The 22166-nt window shown below is 41.3% G+C and overlaps 1 protein-coding gene across 16 annotated transcripts in view; it reads left to right on the forward strand.

Moving 5' to 3' along the window:
* LOC118372023 (protein-methionine sulfoxide oxidase mical3a-like) overlaps nt 1–22166 on the forward strand; it is a 147755-nt gene that overhangs the window by 110407 nt on the left and 15182 nt on the right. For 7 of the 16 annotated variants that reach the window (XM_052466030.1, XM_035757725.2, XM_035757739.2 and 4 more), the window contains 6 exons: nt 5834–5908; nt 7341–7540; nt 16331–18344; nt 18901–18995; nt 20539–20589; nt 21565–21672. In XM_052466030.1, coding sequence (XP_052321990.1) covers nt 5834–5908; nt 7341–7540; nt 16331–18344; nt 18901–18995; nt 20539–20589; nt 21565–21672 — 2543 coding nt within the window. Of the gene's footprint in view, nt 1–407; nt 453–5833; nt 5909–6813; nt 6889–7340; nt 7541–16330; nt 18345–18900; nt 18996–20538; nt 20590–21564; nt 21673–22166 lie in introns of all 16 variants that reach the window. The other 9 variants (XM_052466028.1, XM_052466029.1, XM_052466032.1 and 6 more) reach the window with 3 other exon arrangements.

The following is a 22166-nucleotide window of genomic DNA, read 5'->3' on the forward strand; positions in this document are numbered from 1 at the left end:
ATAAAGTATCGGAGTAGAAGGAGATAAGTTATGGGTGGGTGGGGGCTATACACCACACTCACCAGGGCTGTTGCAAGCCTATGGTGGTCTGCCTGGCGTGCATGATGTCACTAGATGGATAATGACTTGTGTGGGTGGAGTTGTCATTTCTCTGGAATCCTTGTTTTCCTCTGATATTAACAGTGGCATGTTTCTGAGGTGGGTTGACTCCTTTTTCAAGCTTTTGGGGTGGTTTCGTTCTTGACAAACACACAAAAAACATACAAACTTGTAACATACTGTATAGTATATGGATCTCACAAGGACCACTTGGACAGGAGGGATACTTTTGCTTTTCCACTTCAACATGGATGCCGTTAACACCTTGTGGATGTCTTGATGCAAGCGTCCTCTGTTTGCATTTTCAGTAATGGATCAGTGCATGTCTGTCTCTAACCACCAATCATGTCATGGTAATATATGCTCTTCTTTTTCTTTATCTGCAAAGCCTGTTGTGTGCAAATATATGTGAATGTTATGACGTGTCTATGAACATCTTACCACACATGTATTTTTATAATTGTCCCAGAAATGGACTTCTCCTAGGCCTAGTCAAATGCTTTTCTCATTCCTGTCTCCATGCTTCATATTTGCCCAAAGGTATTTTTCTTAAGTGTTTGTTTAACCTTTTGTTTCTTGCCTGCCCTGAGGTCAGAAAATCAGAGGGTTCAAATTAGACAGCTTTGAGGGAGTCCTAGACAGCTCTCTTTGGTTGAACCTAGGGCTGGTACGGTGACCGTATTACTGCCACACCGGCGGTCACGAGTCTTGATGGCAGTCAAATTCCTTGTGACCGTACTCATGGTAATTAGGCTTCTCCAAGCTCTGATGCTGCTGATGGTCATTAATAACCTACCAAACTTGTTAACTGCCTGGTACCCCCGCACTATTATGTCCCTCTAATCAATATGACATCAAATGTATCGAAAATCTAATCAAACACTTCACTTCAACGTTCATGTTGCGCAACATTTCTAACAGCTATGCAATTGCGTGAGAAAACAGAGTGATGGCCTCTATTAAAAAGAGGAGTATCCCATCTGCTTTCTATAGGCTAGGCCTACTACATTTATTTCTCAACTTTCCTAATGTTAAGAAAATATTAAGTACATTGCTTATCTTTACAACAGGAGTATAGCCTACCTGGCTGGCATGAAAATGAACCACAGGAAAAGCATCCTCCATTCACTATTTAAGTGGACAGATGACATGTCTTTTTTCCCCCGCTGCCCCTCTTTCGAGACAGGTGCATGATAATGGTCCAAATTTCACACACATTATTTACTATATGTAAAGACAAGATTAAATCAAGAATAGTCTTGATGGGTGACAATATTAGACTATCACTTGTGAATGATGCCCAGCTTAAGACAAACAGCGCATGCTGCATGTAGCCTAGCTCATAGGCTTGTGTTTTTTGTTAAGGTTTGTATCACAACTAAAGTGGTCAAATAACCTCTTAAAATCAAGCACATTAATCTGCTTTACAAGCGGTGTAGAGGCTAACTGGCATAAATACGCAGTGATTGAGTTTCAAGTTTGGGGAAGATAATTTTCACCATAAAATGAATTTTCACCTTTTATAATAAAAGCATTACGTGCATAATCGTATTTGTGGTCACTTTTGAGAATGGTGTTTTCCTGCTAATGGAACATTTGATTAATAGCCTACTGCAGTATGCACATTGCTGCGCTTATAATGTGACAGCCTAATAGTTTATCAACATTTTAGGTTAACTTCTTGATGCACCCATCCCGTTACCGGGATCATTTTCGTCAACATCCGCTGAATTGCAGAGCGCCAAATTCAAATTAAATTACAAAAAATATTAAAATTTCATGAAATCACAAGTGCAATATAGCAAAACAGCTTAGCTTGTTGTTAATCCACCTGGCATGTCAGATTTCTAAAAAGCTTTTCTGAAAAAGCTGAATAAAATAATAATAAATAAAATGAATCGCTTACCTTAGATCTTCAGATGTTTGCACTCACGAGACTCCCAGTTACACAATAAATGTTCCTTTTGTTCCATAAAGATTATTTTTATATCCAAAATACCTCAATTTGGTTGGCGCGTTATGTTCAGAAATCCACAGGCTCGAGCGGTCACGACCAGGCAGACGGAAGTTCTAAATACTATCCGTAAAGTTCATAGAAACATGTCAAACGTTTTTTTATAATCAATACTCAGGTTGTTTTTACAATATATAATCGATAATATTTAATCCGGGACTATAGCTTCTTCAATAGGAGAGAGAGAGAAAATGTCTGCTCCAAGCTGTTGCACATGCAAGACGCTGCTGGCACCCAGCCATACAATGACGCGATGTCATCTTTCTCAATCATTTTTCAAAATAAAAGCCTGAAACTATGTATAAAGACTGTTCACACCATGGGAAAGCCATAGGAAAGGAATCTGGTTGATATCCCTTTAAATGGAGTGAAGGCAGGCTATGGAACAGAGAACTTTCAGGTTTTCGCCTGCAATATCAGTTCTGTTATACTCACCGACAATATTTTGACAGTTTTAGAAACTTTAGAGTGTTTTCTATCCTAATCTGTAAATTATATGCATATTCTAGATTCTGGGCCTGAGAAATAGGCAGTTTCATTTGGGTACGTTTTTCATCCAAACATCAAAATCCTGCCCCCTACACTCAACAGGTTAAACGTTCTCATCTGTTGCGTCAAGCTCATTGTGTCAAACAGGTTTTCTGATGCTAGTGGTTGTATTAATTTGGAACCCATCTGAGTGTTTGGAATATTTATTTCTTGCACAGAATAGAATAGGTCAACTTTTCTACTATGGGGGAGAGTAGATTGACATAGGCTAGTGCTTTTGCTGTTCGTTAGGCCTACTCATCTTGTTGGCTGACAAAGTAAATGTGGACTGTACTTCCAATATCTTCAAAATGCGCCTTGGAATTGGATAAGGACACACAAGGTTACGTCCCCAATGTGTCCGTCTTCACTTATAGCCTGTGAGAAAGACTCGATCACGTGACTGAAAGCCATGTGACTGAGAGGTGCTTCGGCACGCAGCGGGAAGAAGTGGCACAACGGCAACTGGCCGCTAATGACATGGATTTCTTTGTTAGGGGATTTTCTTTTTTTCAGCTGGGAAATTTGAGGGATTATCAAGTGCTTGTCAAATTTGTGAATGAGAGACTAAAGTGTGTACAGCCTGTGCAAAAAAACAAAGCTGAGCTCATGGCTTTCATGCAACTTTTTTCAAATCATCATTAGTCGCATCATGCAGCCTAGAATGTATTAAAAATCCAATCATACCGCCCAAAATTTGTATCACAAATAAAGTTACATAAATAACTCTAAATTAAGCATATAAGAGCACCTGTTTCTTTGTTAACCGCTCAACACAGAACAGCCGCATGTGCGTCCTCAAATCGTTTGGAGAAAACATCCTTTCTATTTTTTTCAGCTACAGTATGTTCAATTGTATTCTTAATATTATAAAATAATGCCGTGGAATTCTAACCAAATCTTGTCTGCTAAATTAACTAGTGTAGCCCACAGCCATATGGCATAGCCAGATCAGGACCTAACTAACATACAGTGGGGCAAAAAAGTATTTAGTCAGCCACCAATTGTGCAAGTTCTCCCACTTAAAAAGATGAGGCATGTACATTTCATCATAGGTACACTTCAACTATGACAGACAAAATTTGAAAGAATAATCCAGAAAATCACATTGTAGGATTTTTAATAAATGTATTTGCAAATTATGGTGGAAAATAAGTATTTGGTCACCTACAAACAAGCAAGATTTCTGGCTCTCACAGACCTCTAACTTCTTCTTTGAGGCTCCTCTGTCCTCCACTCGTTACCTGTATTAATGGCACCTGTTTGAACTTGTTATCAGTACAAAAGACAACTGTCCACAACCTCAAACAGTCACACTCCAAACTCCACTATGGCCAAGACCAAGGAGCTGTCAAAGGACACCAGAAACAAAATTGTAGACCTGCACCAGGCTGGGAAGACTGAATCTCCAATAGGTAAGCAGCTTGGTTTGAAGAAATCAACTGTGGGAGCAATTATTAGGAAATGGAAGACATACAAGACCACTGATATCGATCTGGGGCTCCACGCAAGATCTCACCCGTGGTGTCAAAATGATCACAAGAACGGTTAGCAAAAATCCCAGAACCACACGGGGGGACCTAGTGAATGACCTACAGAGAGCTGGGACCAAAGTAACAAAGCCTACCATCAGTAACACACTACGCTAGGGACTCAAATCCTGCAGTGCCAGACGTGTCCCCCTACTTAAGCCAGTACATGTCCAGGCCCGTCTGAAGTTTGCTAGAGAGCATTTGGATGATCCAGAAGAAGATTGGGAGAATGTCATATGGTCAGAATAAACCAAAATATAACTTTTTGCTAAATACTCAACTTTGGGGCTGTTTTTCTGCAAAGGGACCAGGACGATTGATCCGTATTTTAAAGGAAAGCATCGTCTCCCACAGAGTCAGTTTGGTTTTAAAACTGTACATATCAGAATGGGGCAAGTTCATTGCATTCAGATGATCGTAATGTCACACAGAAAAGCCATGAAACCTCTGTGTGATAAGGCAAATCACCATGGCTCCAGAAATGCCTTGTGGCGGTGATTCAAACCTTTGGCTCTGATAAAGTTAAAATGATGCTCCATTTTCCAACGCTTCCTGGTGTATGATACAATGATAAGCTCGTGTCGCCACCAGTCCGCTCCTGTGTCCACACATCGCAGGTGCTCCGTCGGTTGTCAAACCCACGAGTTTTCGAAGGCAACACCTCTTCATACAAATCATTTGCCATGCATAGGACGTAAAGCCAAAAACTCCTCTGTCACGCTTAGGCTGGAGTCCACTCCGCGGATGAAAATTGAAACTGGGCAATCAGAATTTGAGATTTTGAGTGAAAACCTCCATCAGCAAGGGCATTGAAGATGAAACGTGGCTGGGTCTTTCAGCATGACAATGATCCCAAACACACCGCCCGGGCAACGAAAGAGTGGCTTTGTAAGAAGCATTTCAAGGTCCTGGAGTGGCCTAGCCAGTCTCCAGATCTCAACCCCATAGAAAATCTTTGGAGGGAGTTGAAAGTACGTGTTGCCCAGCAATAGTCCCAAAACATCACTGCTCTAGAGGAGATCTGCATGAAGGAATGGGCCAAAATACCAGCAACAGTGTGTGAACCTTGTGAAGACTTACAGAAAACATTTGACCTCTGTCATTGCCAACAAAGGGTATGTAACAAAGTATTGAGATATTTTGTTATTGACCAAATACTTATTTTCCACCATAATTTGCAAATAAATTCATTAAAAATCCTACAATGTGATTTTCTGGATTTCTTTTCTCATTTTGTCTGTCCAAGTTGAAGTGTACCTATGATGAAAATTACAGGCCTCTCTCATATTTTTAAGTGGCAGAACTTGCACAATTGGTGGCTGACTAAATACTTTTTTTGCCCCACTGTAAGTACAATGCAGAGTATGCTATTCTGTTCTTCTGAAATAGACTACATTTTCTTCATATCATGTTTCTTTAGACTTCTCAAAAAAATAATGGATTCATTGTGATAGTGTAGGCTACATTACATGGATTTATTAGACATTTATTGAAATGTAGATATTCCAAAGTTCTGCATCAGTGTAGGCTATGCTAAATGTGTTTATGTTAATTAACGGTCAATTACAAAATGTAATGACCGCCACAGCCCTAGTTGAACCAGACTAAAAGCTTAGTTGGTAACCTGTTTCGCTGTTTCCTCGCTCTCCTGTGCTCTCAGAGACCTGTGAGGATGAGGACCCGGAAGTAGAAGTTGGCAGCCATGATTTTGAGCCGGGCACCGAGATGGATCAGGGTATGCAACCAACTTTTTCAACAAATCTACTGTTTAGTTTTCTAATTATTAACTGAATACTAGAGTGAGGTTTCACAGAATGTGTATGAACAAATGTAATTTATGAGCTATGATGACAGCAAGGATTAGACTGGTGAGGTACATTATCGGGTTCAAAGATGCACTTGTTAGTACATTGTTAGGGCAGAGACATGAGCATCTCATCATTATATACATATCTCTGGTATAAGTGAGTTCACCAGGAAGTTACATCACACTTACCTCTCACTACAGATAAAACAATTAGCCAGATATTTTACCGGATGTATAAATTTGAAGCATCTGGTTGGCACTTCCACTCACAACCAAATATGGTGAATTACACTACCATTCAAAAGTTTGGGGTCACTTAGAACTGTCCTTGTTTTTTAAAGAAAAGCAAACATTTTGTCCATTTAACATCAAATTGATCAGAAATACAGTGTAGACATTGTTAATGTTGTAAATGACTATTCTAGCTGGAAACAGCAGATTTTCTTAATGGAATATCTACATAGGAGTACAGAGGCGCATTATCAGTAACCATCACTCCTGTGTTCCAATGGCACGTTGTGTTAGCTTATCCAAGTTTATAATTTTAAAAGGCTAATTGATCATTAGAAAACCCTTTTGCAATTATGTTAGCACAGCTGAAAACTGTTGTGCTAATTAAATTAGCAATAAAACTGGCCTCCTTTAGATTAGTTGAGAATCTGGAGCATCAGCATTTGTTGGTTTGATTACAGGCTAAAAATGGGCAGAAACAAAGACCTTTCTCCTGAAACTCGTCAGTCTATTCTGGTTCTGAGAAATGAAGGCTATTCCATGCGAGAAATTGCCAAGAAGCTGAAGATCTCATACAATGCTGTGTACTACTCCCTTCACAGAACAGCGCAAACTGGCTCTAACCAGAATAGAAAGAGGAGTTGGAGGCCCCGGTGCACAACTGAGCAAGAGGACAAGTATATTAGTGTCTAGTTTAACAAACAGCCAGTCTTCAACTGGCAGCTTCATTAAATAGTACCAGCAAAACACCAGTCTCAACGTCCAGTGAAGAGGCGACTCCGGGATGCTGGCCTTCTAGGCAGAGTTCCTCTGTCCAGTGTCTGTGTTCTTTTGCCCATCTTAATCTTTTATTTTTATTGGCCAGTCTGAGATATGGCTTTTTCTTTGCAACTCTGCCTCGAAGGCCAGCATGCCGGAGTCGGCTCCTCACTGACGTTGAGACTGGTGTTTTGCGGGTACTATTTAATGAAGCTGCCACTGTGTTTCTGATCAATTTGATGTTATTTTAATGGACACAAAAAATAGCTTTTTCTTCAAAAACAAGGACATTTGGACGTGACCTCAAACATTTGAACAGTAGTGTACATTATCGAGTTCTAAGATATACTTATTGTCTATATTATTACAGAAGACATTCCCTCCGACGCAGAGGCTGAGGCTCTTCTACACCAGTCAGAGATCAGTGAAGCGTTTCCTGAAGAGGACAAGAAGTCTGAAAGTCAGGGGCTCGCCTTCAGCATTGAACAATCTAGTGTCAGTCCAGTGAAGTTAGTTGGGGAAGTTGTGCTCTTGCCAGTCAAACCACCGACTCCACAGCCTGATTCACAGGTAAGAAATGTTGGTAACACTTTACATTAAGTTGCCCTTATTACTCACAATGTAGGAGTTACATAGGCTTTACTATATAATTACATGGTTATCGTGTTGTTGCTAAATCAATTATTACACAATTGGAACATGGAATGTGCAATTACACATTCACTTGCTGAAGGTTATTCCACATGTGTAACTTTGTTATTACACATTCATTTGCTGAAGGTTATTCCACATGTGTAACTTTGTTATTACACATTCACTTGCTGAAGGTTATTCCACATGTGTAACTTTATGTTATTACACATTCACTTGCTGAAGGTTATTCCACATGTGTAACTTTGTTATTACACATTCACTTGCTGAAGGTTATTCCACATGTGTAACTTTATGTTATTACACATTCACTTGCTGAAGGTTATTCCACATGTGTAACTTTGTTATTACACATTCACTTGCTGAAGGTTATTCCACATGTGTAACTTTGTTATTACACATTCACTTGCTGAAGGTTATTCCACATGTGTAACTTTATGTTATTACACATTCACTTGCTGAAGGTTATTCCACATGTGTAACTTTGTTATTACACATTCACTTGCTGAAGGTTATTCCACATGTGTAACTTTATGTTATTACACATTCACTTGCTGAAGATTATTCCACATGTGTAACTTTGTTATTACACATTCACTTGCTGAAGGTTATTCCACATGTGTAACTTTATGTTATTACACATTCACTTGCTGAAGGTTATTCCACATGTGTAACTTTATGTTATTACACATTTTCTTGTTCCGCTATGTAACTGTTTTGTTATTACATGTTTGAAAGTCACCTGTGAATTACAATGTTAACAACTCAAACCAAAATCTGACCTTGTTACATGTTACTACAAGGTGCCACTACCATTGAATCCACATGTAATACCAGAGTTTATAAATAGGCTTAGACCTGTTAACAACAATTATAACAAGGAACACCCTGTCATTAACTACCAGTAATTTTCTGTGTTTATTTTTATGTTATGACCTGGCTCAAAGGTTATACCAAATCAAGTATAACATTAGAACAATATAGTTACAATATAGTTACATAGTATCTACTTAATTGTCATGTACCTACCCAGGCGCAAGCAACTTAATGTAACGTGAAACCCAGTAGGGTATAACCTTTATAATTACTATGTAGTTACAATGTAACAACCTTTGTAGTTGCGATGTAACAACCTTTGCGGACACTAGTCTAAACAGGAGAAATTAGGAGACAGGACAACTTTTAGTTACATTGTATGTACAATCTTTAATAACCAACCATGTAATTACAATATTGTTACAAGGGATATACACTGAGTGTACGACACATTAAGAACACCTGCTCTTTCCATGACAGACTGACCAGGTGAAAGCTATTATCCCTTAATTATGTCACTTGTTAAATCCATTTAAATTAAAGTAGATCAGGTATTCCCAAACTGGGGTATGCGCAATGCCGTCGGTGTACGCCAAATAAAAATGTGATTGGTAGAATTGTTTTTTTTTAAATACTTTAAAAAAAAATCTTCACGTTTTCAAACAGTCATCTATATTTTCCAACAGGGCTATACATTTGGGTGAGGTTTTTTTCTCGCCTGAGTAGCCTCGTTTCACTGCCAAAAATAAAATTAAACCATCAAGTGTTCAGCAAAATAACAACTACAGGTAGACTAGTCAAATAATTAACATCCACTCACATTAACCGTTACTCACTAACGCTCCGTATGTAGCTGCTGCTCATTCCGTTTGCTCTAAAATTGATAAATGGTTAAAAAAAAGTAAGGCCCGGGTCGATAGAGACACATACCAGCTCTACTGGTTGTACTGCTACTACCAGCAGTACTACACCTGCACTTGTTGAAGGCACAAGTTGTTCTACTTCCACGAGCACATCCAATGCGAGCATCAGTAATCCTACCTTTGTTGTTAGCCCAGCTAGTATGGACACTGACAGTTTTGAATCTGATGCAGTCGAAGAGATACTGTCCCCTTATCTGGGAAAGCACCGAACGAACAACAGATGGGGACGTTGGACCATCGAAGAGGTGAAAATATGATGATGACTACATTGATTTTGGGTTCACTTAAACTCAGCAAAAAAAGAAATGTCCCTTTTTCAGGACCCTGTCTTTCAAAGATAATTCGTAAAAATCCAAATAACTTCACAGATCTTGATTGTTAAGGGTTTAAACACGGTTTCCCATGCTTGTTCAATGAACCATAAACAATTAATGAACATACACCTGAGGAACGGTCGTTAAGACACTAACAGCTTACAGACGTTAGGCAATTAAGGTCACAGTTATGAAAACCTAGGACACTAAAGAGGCCTTTCGACCGACTATGGAAAAACACCAAAAGAAAGATGCCCAGGGTCACTGCTCATCTGCATGAACGTACCTTAGGCATGCTGCAAGGAGGCATGAGGACTGCAGGGCAATAATTTGCAATGTCCTAGCTTTGAGACGTCTAAGACAGCGCTACAGGGAGACAGGATGACCAGCTGATCGTCCTCGCAGTGGCAGACCACGTGTAACAACACTGGCACAGAATCGGTACATCGAACATCACACCTGCGGAACAGGTACAGGATGGCAACAACAACTGCCCGAGTTACACCAGGAACGCACAATCACTCCATCAGTGCTCAGACTGTAAGTAATAGGCTGAGAGAGGCTCGACTGAGCGCTTGTAGGCCTGTTGGAAGGAAGGGTCCTTACCAGACATCACCGGCAACAACGTTGCCCATGGGCACATCCCACAGTCACTGGACAAGACACGACTGGCAAAAAGTGCTCTTCACTGACGAGTTGCAGTTTTTCTCACACCAGAGGTGATGGTCGGATCCACGTATATCGTCGAAGGGATGAGCGTTACTCTAGAAGCGTATTATATGGTGAGCTACCGAGTGGCTAGGACAGGCAAGCCCCATACAATTGTGGAGGACTTGGCCGGGAAAATGCTGGGGGAAAAGGCCAAAATAAACTATACATACAATGCCTCCATCAAACAACACTTTCACAACGCATCAGTGACATGGCTTTGCATACAAGCCAGTGAATTCTATGTGTTACAGCTGCATGAGTCAGCAGATGTGGCGGGCCTGGCACATCTCATGGTATACAGTTGAAGTCGGAAGTTTACATACACTTAGGTTGGAGTGGTTGAAACTCGTTTTTCAACCACTCCAAAAATGTCTTGTTAATAACAAAATCTAGTTTTGGCAAGTTGGTTAGGACATCTACTTTGTGTATGACACAAGTGATTTTTCCAACAATTGTTTACAGACAGATTATTTCACTTATAATTCACTGTATCACAATTCCATGACATACACTAAGTTGACTGTGCCTGTAAACAGATTGGAAAATTCCAGAAAATTATGAAGCTTCTGATAGGCTAATTGACCAAATTTGAATCAATTGGAGGTGTACCTGTGGATGTATTTCAAGGACTACCTTCAAACTCTGTGCCTCTTGGCTTGACATCATGGGAAAATCAGAATAAATCAGCCAAGACTTCAGAAAACAAATTCTGGTTCACAAGTCTGGTTCATCCTTGGGAGCAATTTCCAAATGCCTGAAGGTACCAAGTTCTTCTGTACAAACAATAATACCCAAGTATAAACACCATGGGACCACGCAGCTGTCATACCGCTCAGGAAGGAGACATGTTCTGTTTCCTAGAGATTAATGTATTTTGGTGCGAAAAGTGCAAATCAATCCCAGAAACACAGCAAAGGACCTTGTGAAGATGCTGGAGGTAACGGGTACAAAAGTATCTATATCCACAGTAAAACGAGTCATATTTCGACATAACCTGAATGGCCGCTCAGCAAGGAAGAAGCCACTGCTCCAAAACCGCCATAAAAAAAGCCAGACTACAGTTTGCAACTGCACATGGGGGCAAAGATCGTACTTTTTGGAGAAATGTCCCCTGGTCCGAGGAAACAAAAATAGAACTGTTTGACCATAATGACCATCGTTATGTTTGGAGGAAAAAGGAGGAAGCTTGCAAGCCGAAGAACACCATCCGAACCATGAAGCACGGGGGTGGCAGCATCATGTTGTGGGGGTGCTTTGCTGCAGGAGTGACTGGTGCATTTCACAAAATAGATGGCAACATGAGGATGGAAAATGATGTGGATATATTGAAGCAACATCTTAAGACATCAGTCAGGAAGTTAAAGCTTGGTTGCAAATGGGTCTTCTAAATGGACAATGACCCCCAAGGAGGCCTACAAACCTGACTCAGTTACAGCAGCTCTGTCAGGAGGAATGGGTCAAAATTCACCCAACTTATTGTGGGAAGCTTGTGGAAGGCTACCAAAAATGTTTGACATTAGTTAAACAATTTAAAGGCAATGCTACCAAATACTAATTGAGTGTAAACTTCTGAACCACTTGGAATGTGATGAAAGAAATAAAAGCTGAAATAAATCATTCTCTCTACTATTGTTTTGACATTTAATTTAATTAAGATAAAGTGATGATCCTGACTGACCTAAGACAGGGAATCTTTACTAGGATTAAATGTCAGGAATTGTGAAAAACTGAGTTTATATACCTTAGCCAAATACATTTAAAATTCCAACTTCAGCTGTATGTCTGTTACGTTTATCGGGGGTCAATTAAGAACGACATCCTCTTCTGCAAACCACTGGAAACCAGGACAACATGAGAGGATATTTTTAAAGTATTGGTCAGCTTTGTTACATCAAATGACCTTTGGTGGTCAAGATGTGTTGGTATCTGTACTCATGGCGCAAAAGCCTTGACCGGGAGACATAGTGGAGTGGTAACATGCGTGCAAGCAGTTGCTCCTGACGCTACTTGGGTGCACTGCAGCATCCACCAAGAGGCTTTTGCTGCCAAGGGAATGCCTGAAAGCTTGAAAGACGTTTTGGACACTATAGTGAAAATGGGTAACTTTGTTAAAGCAAGGCCCCTGAATTCTCGTGTATTTTCTGCACTATGCAATGATATGGGCACCGACCATGTAACGCTTTTACAACATACAGATGTGCGCTGGTTATCAATGGGCAAAGTATTTACACTTTTTTTTAATTGAGAGACAAGCTTAATGTAACGGCGTTCGTTTGTCAAGAGAGTCGGACCAAAATGCAGCATGGTTGTTACTCATGTTCTTTAATGTAGAAGAGCGATACATGAAATAACTTATAAATATACAAAACAACAAACGGAACGTGAAAACCTATACAGCCTGTCTGGTGAACACTAACACGGAGACAGGAACAATCACCCACGAAAAACACAGTGAAACCCCGGCTACCTTAATATGGTTCCCAATCAGAGACAACTAGAATCACCTGACTCTGAGAACCGCCTCAGGCAGCCAAGCCTATGCTACACCCCTACTCAGCTGCAATCCCAATGCCTACAAAACCCCAATACGAAACACAACATATAAACCCATGTCACACCCTGGCCTGACCAAATATATAACGAAAACACAAAACACTATGACCAAGGCGTGACACTTAAAGTTTTCTTTACAGACCATAATTTTCACTTGACTGACCACATGATGACGAGTTTCTCACACGCCTATTTGGGTGATGTTTTTTCTCACCTGAATGATCTGAATCTAGGATTACAGGGACTCTCTGCAACTATATTCAATGTGCGGGACAAAATTGAGGCTATGATTAAGAAGTTGGAGCAATTCTCTGTCTGAATTAACAAGGACAACACACAGGTCTTTCTATCATTTGTATGATTTTTGTGTGCAAATGAACTCAAACTTACTGACAATGTGATATAGCAAAGTACCTGGGAGAGTTGGGTGCGCAATTACGCAAGTACTTTCCCAACATGGATGACAAACAATTGGATTCGTTATCCCTTTCATACTCTCCCTTCAGTCCACTTACCAATATTTGAACAAGAGAGCCTCATTAAAATTGCAGCAAGCGGTTTCATGAACATTTGAATTTAATCAGAAGTCACTGCAGATTTCTGGATTGGGCTGCGCTCAGAGTGTCCTGACTTGGCAAATCGCGCTGTTACTGATGCCCTTTGCAACCACGTACCTATGTGAGAGTGGATTCTCGGCCATCACTAAAATGAAAAATAAATACAGGCACAAACTGTGTGTGGAAAATGAATTAAGACTGAGAGACTCTCCAGTACAACCCAACATTGCAGAGTTATGTGCATCCTTTCAAGAACACCCTTCTCATTAACATGTGATGAGTTTTTCACAATTTTAGATGAATAAATAAAGTTGTATATGTAAGATGGCTAAATAAAGAGCAAAATGATTGATTATTATTATATTACTTGTGCCCTGGTCCTATAAGAGCTCTTTGTGTCACAACCCGGCTTGTGGGAAGTGACAAACTCACACTAATTCTTATGTTTATTAAATGTATTGTATTGTGTGTGGTAGGCTTACAATGATGACAAAAAAAACAGCATTTGAGAGTGCGCTGACCCTGGTGCTAGAGGGGTACGCAGCTAGAGGTTGAGTGTTTGAAGGTGTACGGGACTATAAAAAGTTTGGGAATCACTGGTATAGATGAAAGGGAGAAGACCGGTTAAAGAAGGATTTTTAAGCCTTGAGACATGGATTGTGTATGTGTGCCATTCAGAGTGTGAATGGGAAAGACAAAATATTTAAGTGCCTTTTGAATGTGGTATGGTACTAGGTTCCAGGCACACTAGTTTGTGTCAAGAACATGTTATTTCTCCAACCTTGTGAAAGTGACAAACTGGCCTGTTTTCATTTTCGTCAAAAACAACTTTATATCACAGGACTGTTAGACCCGAGGACGTGTTTCTGAGCTTAGCTAGCCAATGTCGCCATGATATCACCTACAAGTGTGATCAGGGATTTTTATTGGAGCATCAGTTTCTGCCTATCTTCATACTGTACTGTCTTTGACCTAAGCTTGTTGCTTAACGACTCCCATTGTTAGGGCAGAGACATGAGCATCTTGCACTTATACCAGATTTGTATATAATGACGAGTTCACCAGGAAGTGACATCACATTTACCTCTCACACCACAGATAGAACAATGAGCCAGATATTTCACTGGATGTATAAATGTGAAGCATCCTGTTGACGTTTCCACTCAATAGCAAGTATGGTGATGAGAGGAAGCCCAATGGCCGGCAGTAGGAGCAGATGGCGCAAGATGGATTTTGGCCAACATTCTACAAATCTTGTCATCGATGAAACGTCAGGGGCGGCAGGTAGCCTGGTGGTTAGAGAGTTGGACTAGTAACCGAAAGGTTGCAAGATCGAATCCCGAGCTGACAAGGTAAAAATCTGGCGTTCTGCCCCTGAACAAGGCAGTTAACCCACTGTTCCTACGCTGTCATTGAAAACAAGAATTTGTTCTTAACTGACTTGCCTAGTTCAATAAAGGTTAAAAAAAACATTTGATCTCCATACAGTTTTCTGTTTTCAAAACTATAATCTGTAACAAACTGATTGCTATGTTTTGCAGACTTTACCCTTTGCCAGAGTTTAAGAAATGTGTTGTTTAGAAGGAGTGCAAGGGCTAATTGAGTTATTGCACACGTGCACTTCACAGAGTTAACGTTCCCTAACGGAAATATGCAAATAAATGCTAGAACATGCCAATAGGATCTCACTAGCTTGTGCTTGGTTCTGCCCATCTCATTGCTTGTTCTGCCCACTATGATTCATTTGCTCTCATTGGAAACAACAGGCTCTGGTCTATCTTGGGTTAGTTATTACAAGTCTTAGCTCACACTCTCCTCTGTAGCCAAAATGGAAGGCACATGCTATTTCTTTGTAATGTGCAAACGTGCATGTAAGTCTCTAAAAAACTTAACTTAAACTTAACTAAATGTTTTAATAGGTTTTATTACAATTTTGTAATGTTTATTGACCGATTTGGAAAATGTGTTGACATTGTGCCAGTACTTAGCTAGTTAGCTAGCTAGCTACATTAGTGAGTGAAGGGGAAAAGCTAGCCAGCTATCTTGACCACCACCTGCAGTAGCTAAAATAGTTATTGCTTTGAGTCTGAAATGGGGAATTGAAATTGAATGGTTTGAATATGTTTTGTCATCCATTAAAGAAAAGTCAAACTGTCTCCTTAATTCTCCTGGTTAGCCTATTGTAACTACAAAGCAATAAAAAAATGTAACTTTACATTGTTGCTTGCTCTTGGGTAAATACATTGTAAATACATGTATATCCCTTGTAACAACATTGTAATTACTGAGTTGGTTGTTAAATATTGTTACTTTGTACTTACAATGTAACAATCTTAACTAAAAGAGTTCTACCTAATGTTGTCCTTTCTCCTAATTTTTCCCCGTTAGCCTATTGTCTGCAAAGGTTGTTACATTGTAACTGCATAGTAATTATAAAGGTTATACCCTACTGGGTTTCACGTTACATTAAGTTGCTTGCTCCTGGGTGATAATTACAAGTTTATCCTATGTAACTATATTGTTCTAACGTTACACTTGATTTGGTATAGCCTTTGAGCCAGGTCATAACATAAGAATTAACACATTGAAAATGACCGGTAATTAATGGCAGGGTGTTCCTTGTTACAGTTGTTGTTACCAGGTCTGAGCATATTTATCAACTCTGGTATTGCCATGTGATTGAATAGTAAAGCCTATAACTCCTATGTTAACACAGTTATTACTGTGTTAGTTACGTAATAATAGGGTCAACTTAATGTAAAGGGTTACCGAAATGTTTCCCCCTCATGGCATTCTATGAGTTTAAATGGTCCTCTTCCTCTGCTTGTCTTCCAGATGTCTCACCCCTCTCCCTGCCTGGTCAAATCCCCTGGCATGCACTTTTTCCCAGAACCTTTTCCACTGGAGGACATCACAACACCACAGAGGACATCTCAGACTCCCAATGCCAAGAGCCCTCCATACCTTGCCCCCACTATGTCCCCCATCTGCTCCCCTGTTTGTTCACCAGTCCATTCCCCTATCTGCTCCCAGCCTGTCCCACTGCTCGAAACCGTTACCACCAAATCCCCTGTTAACTCTCCGTCATGCTCCTGTCCCCCGACAGAGAACCCGCTGTCTCCCATCTGTGCCCAGCCACTGCCCTGCCAAGAGCCTTCCTCATCCCTCACCTCCGACTCCCCCGTCAGAACTCAGCCTGTCCCTGCAGTCACCTCCACACCGCTGGTCAAACCAGCCTCATCTGACAGGGCTATCCCCGAGCCACAAAAATCCCTAGACTCATCAGACCTGGAAACCCCTGTCAAGAAGACGGACATCATCGAGGAGTTCTGGCTGAAGAGTGCAGAGATCAGAAAGAGTCTGGGTCTCACCCCAATGGAACGTAGCAGCAGCAAATCCCCAGAGAAGAGTCCTGTTACTCTGGGTAGGGTTCCCACCCCGGACTCCTCTTCGCCCATGTCCTACACCCCAGAGGACATGTCGGAGCAGCTTTCCCCCTTCACCGGCCGCTCGGTAATCCGCAGGCTGAACATTACAGTGGAGGGCCAGGTCATCTCCCCTGTGGAGCCCAAGAGCAAAGCCACGGATCAAAGGGACCTAAGTAGCAGCTCTGGCCTGGGCCTCAATGGCAGCACGACCACCAGCCAGACCAGCCAGGCAGCCAGCGACAGTTACAACACCTCCGACTCCACCATGCTCACCCCGCCCTCCAGCCCCCCGCCACCCCCACCCAACGAGGAGCCAGCCACCCTAAGGCAGCAGCAGAAGCACCATGTCTCCTGGAACAATGGGATCGATGACCCCACTACACCTGAGCCAGCCAATGCAGCACCCACCAAGATCAAGAGCCCTGTGCCTGTACCGAGGACCCAACTCAGCCCTGTGTCTGTGCCCAAGCCTGCCCCCAGGGCTACACTGGTCACTTCACCAATCACAGCTCCGGTCAATGCTCCTGTGGTGACCATGAGACGGGAGAAGAGCAGCAAACCACGTCGGGAGGAGGTGAGGAAGTCATTTGTGGAATGCGTAGCAGAGATCCCGTTTGCAGACGACGTGGAGGACACGTATGACGAGCGGACGCCAGACACAACCATGGACAGGTTCTACACCCCACCCACAAGCAGGCCCAACAGGGAGAGGGAGAAACCTCCTCTTCACTTGGCCCTGGCTATGGAGAATGGAACAGCCAATTTCCCCGGGAACCAGCAGGCCTCAAAAAACCATAAGGCCCAGCAGTTCTCCCCTGAGGCCAAGGAAATAGCTGAAGAGCGGATGAGAGCCAGAGAGAAGTCAATCAAGAGCCAAGCTCTAAAAGATGCTATGGCCAAGCAGCTCAGCAAGATGAAAGAGACGGACATGGCAAAGGGCTCTGCCGCCACTGCAAAAGTGGTGTGGAATGTGGCCTCATCAGAGACATCCGGAAAAAGTACTAAGAAGTTGTCCGGCTCGTCAAAGACATCTGCGGTGATTGCTCTGGAGTCAAAGAAGGCAGAGACTTTGCCAGAGCTTTTCTTCAGCATTCAGGTTAACAAGAGTCTGGACGGCTCGACTGTCTCCTCTGACGGCTCTGCCTCGGGAGGCAAGAGCAAGAAGCGCAGCTCCCTTTTCTCACCACGCAAGAACAAGAAGGAGAAGAAACCCAAGAACGAGAGCCGTCTCTCCTACAAGCACGGTGCAGACGAGACGCCGTCGCCTCCCAAACACAAGTCCCTGTGGAAAGCAGTGTTCTCAGGGTACAAGAAAGACAAGAAGAAGAATAAGGATGACAAGTCGTGTCCCAGCACGCCGTCCAGCTCTACCACCAATGACTCAGGGAAGAAGAGATCATCTCCTCTCGGGAGGTCATCAGGTGAGACAGACAGAGAAACAAGGGAGTTCATGGAGCCTGTAGTTTACAATGGACCATACTGCACTGACTTGCTTAGAGCTTGATCAAGGCATTTGGTCTAGATATCAAATGTTATTTATCACATGCTCCAAATACAACAAGTGTAGACTTTACCGTGAAATGCTTACTTACGAGCCCTTTCCCTACAATGCAGTTAAAAAGTAAGACAATTAACAAATAGTTATAAAGAAAATAGCATCAATAAAATAACAATAACGAGGCTATATACAGTCTATATACAAGGAGTACCGCTACCGATGTAGTCGGGGTGGTTGATTGAGGTAATATGTACATGTAGGTTTGGTTAGGGGATTGATTGAAGAATTATGTACATGTAGGTAGGGGGTGAAAAGCAGAAAGTCTGGGTAGCCGTTTAACTGTTCAGCAGTCTTATGGCTTTGAGGTAAAAGCCTTTTGGTCAGTCTTTGGTTATATGTTCTAGGCTAGTTATTTTAGTTATGGTGACTTCAAGTCCATACAGAAATAACAGGTGTCTTTGTTTGTTTCTCCATTCCAGATTTGAAGTCGCGCCGAAACCGGAGCTTCTCTGAGGACTCAGATCTGTCATGTGATGATGTGCTGGAGAGGTCGTCCCTGAAGTCTAAGGCAGATGTGAGTCATGTTATTTTCATCTATCATCAGTTCACTAATGAAAACCTCACCCCCACTGTGGTGATTTTTTTTTATTTCATATGATGATTTAAACTCTTAACCGAAGCGGCATATGGACATCTTTGACCTAGTGTCAGGCATTCAGAAGGAAATAATAGAGGAGAAAATGGAGAAGGAGAAAAAAATTGAGGGAAAGAGAAAAGGAATGAGAACGAGGTCGAGACCTTGATCGAATCATGAAGAATTCATAGAGGTACTTACTACACCAGGTGCAACAGTGGGATGAACGCTTATGAATTTCAAACAAGCATCAAAATTCAAATGTTGAATGTCAATTACAATAACGGGTTTGAGGACTATATTTCACCAAATCACCTAAATTCTTATTTTTAACAGCAAGTTATTTAGAAGCCCTAACTCATCCCAAAACATAATTATAAAAGTAATCAAAAAAAGGTCTGGAGCTTTTCCATTTTCTACATATTGAATTGGAATTTTATTCTGTCTGCAAGCAAAGTATTATATTCAAATTATAACTGGACTCGGGCATCGTCTAGGGTGGGAGTTGAATTTAATTAGTTTTACTTATCATATTAGAGAATAGTCAAAATATGCAGTGTCATTTGCATTTATTACGCTGAAATGGTTGAAATTCAAACTTGTTTAGTCCACTGCTGCTGTATTTGTGGAGGTTTATACAGTAGAATAGATGGATCTCAGTGCCAGAGGCACGCATTCATCATCCTAAACTTTTACACACTTTCCAAAGCAACTGGCAAGAAAGAAAGTGGTCTTTTCCTGTTGTTGTCTTGCCCATGGTTATGGTCACAACAGTCTCTGAACATGTGTTGAAGCATCAATGGGCATGACAAACATGCTCAGAGTTTCCTCATATTTTGGACCCAGGCCCCTAGTCCTAACTGGTATAGGTCTGATGGTGCAGCATAATATGTGGTTTTGGCTCAAGCACTTTAAGGGCACCATTCATAACAAGTGGATCTCTTCACTCAATCCTAATAGGCCCTCTGACGCTCAATGAGGAATACTAGGGCTCATTTTAGTTCTGTGGTTAATTTAGTGTTTGTTGTTCTTTAGAGATGTGAGGTTGAGTAATGACCGTTCTGTGAGGTGGAGTAGTACATTTTCTTCTCATGGGACTAGTAGATAGTCTATTGTCACCTATTTTTGGCTCAGACTGCTCTGCTGTTAGCTGTTCAGGTTAATCTATTTTTGGGCAATCTCTTAATATTCATTTAATCAACTGTTGTGCATCAATGTTTTTTTCACTTTGTCCCTTGAGTATCTATTTAAAAACAAATAATTTAATTTAAATGTTCCATTAATAATTCCTGTTAGTAATGTTGATCCATAAGTCATCATTGCACCCTCATCTTTGTGTAGGTGGGGGGCCTTTAACATTGCCTCTTTGGTTGTGTTAGTGATTGGGTTGACATATGTGGGGGGTTTTGCCGATTTTAATACATTTAATCATTCCATTTGTTTGTTTGTTTTTTCTGTTTGTTTTGTTTTGTCTTCCCCCAAGTCTGTTTATGTCCCTCACGCATTGGCGTTCAAGAGAGAGTACGCCACAAAGGTAGTGTGTGCATACATGTCCATTGACCCACGTCATATCACCCCTGCGCCAACTGTTGCACTTCTATCCTAACCCTCTCTTTCCATTTTGCCCCAGTGGTCACCTTGACCGCCTAACTTACCCCCTCCCCCGCCGGAAGTAAAAACTACTGCACTCCTTACTTTTCTGGTCACAATGAATGACAACTTTCCAATATGGCCGTCCATGTTTTTTCTTTGTCTTCTCTGGTCGGGTGTCAATCAGCTTATCTTTGGTCTGTACTGGTCTGATGTTAACCAACCCAGTGTTCTCCAGTGCTGCTATCGGATCCACTTGGATTCCAGCTACCTCTCCTTGTTATAGTCTACTTCTCTATACTACTATCGCTTTTCCTATATCGCTCCAGCTTTTTATTGCAGAAAAATAATAACCGAAAGATGACAAAAATGGACATGGACAACTCATAAAATATCCATATATTTCCATACATTTCTGAGAATTTATAGACTGGGGAAATAATACAAGTGTGAAATATTGTACAAGGAAATCTAAGGTATCTCAGACATTTGTAGTTTTATGTGTATTTATGTCTGTTCAGTTTTAATTGTGGGGTTTGTCCTAGCTATGCCATTTCTCGAATTGGTGATCTCTTCTTGTACTCTCAATGGTAATCTTTGGTATAATGGATAGCCACCTCTCAGAAAGAAACACCAGTTTGCTATTTACTCCCATTGTGGGGATGGAGAACTATTGTTCTCTCCCATAGGAGAAGGCTCCTCTGGGGGTTTTCTGCAATGTCATATAGTATAAAGTAATCTACAATCTATCAGTCACCCCTAGCTGGTTTCTCCCCTGTAGAAAGCGTTCTGTGAAGGTCTTCTGAGCATTCTGTGAACTTGTGAGGTTCCACTGTCCTGTATATGAAGGGCTTGGTTCCCTCTGAGCCTGAGGGAGCACCTCTCTAAAGGCCTCTAACACGGTGTAATGTTGTTACAGAAAACCTACACAGAGGAGGAGCTCAATGCCAAGCTGACACGGAGGGTACAGAAAGCTGCCCGGCGACAGGCCAAGCAGGAGGAGTTGAAGAGGCTGCACAGAGCCCAGGTAAGTAGTCATTAGGATATGTTGTTTTGGATGAAAACGTAGTTGGAGTATGGATCTTGTGTATGAGTCCACAGAAGGGTCCAACTTGCGAACCAAGACAGCTGTGAATTTTGAATGATTTTGGCAAGCCCAGTTTCATGTCTTTGAAGATCATCAAAACAGAACTTCATGCAGAGATCAATACAATACTAATTAGCTATGCACCCTCGGTGTTACTGCTTATGAATATTTTATAAGACAAAAAGTATGCCTTTTTACCAAAGAACAATCCAACTTTGAGAAGTTAATTATTAAGAGGCTTTCAGACATTAACTTTAAACTAAAAATTTTAGTCCAGGGAACTGTCAGTTCATTGAAATATTATGAATATGTGTGCAATGAGACACTCCGTGTTTGTGTGTGTTCGTGTGTGTGTGTTCATATGTGTGGGTTCTGGCCTGTCGTTCCTCCCTCGGATAGTTCAGAGGGTTAGGGATAAGTTTACTCCACATTTC

This window comes from Oncorhynchus keta, chromosome 17, assembly GCF_023373465.1.
Source record: "Oncorhynchus keta strain PuntledgeMale-10-30-2019 chromosome 17, Oket_V2, whole genome shotgun sequence".
NCBI classification, from domain to species: Eukaryota; Metazoa; Chordata; class Actinopteri; order Salmoniformes; family Salmonidae; genus Oncorhynchus; species Oncorhynchus keta.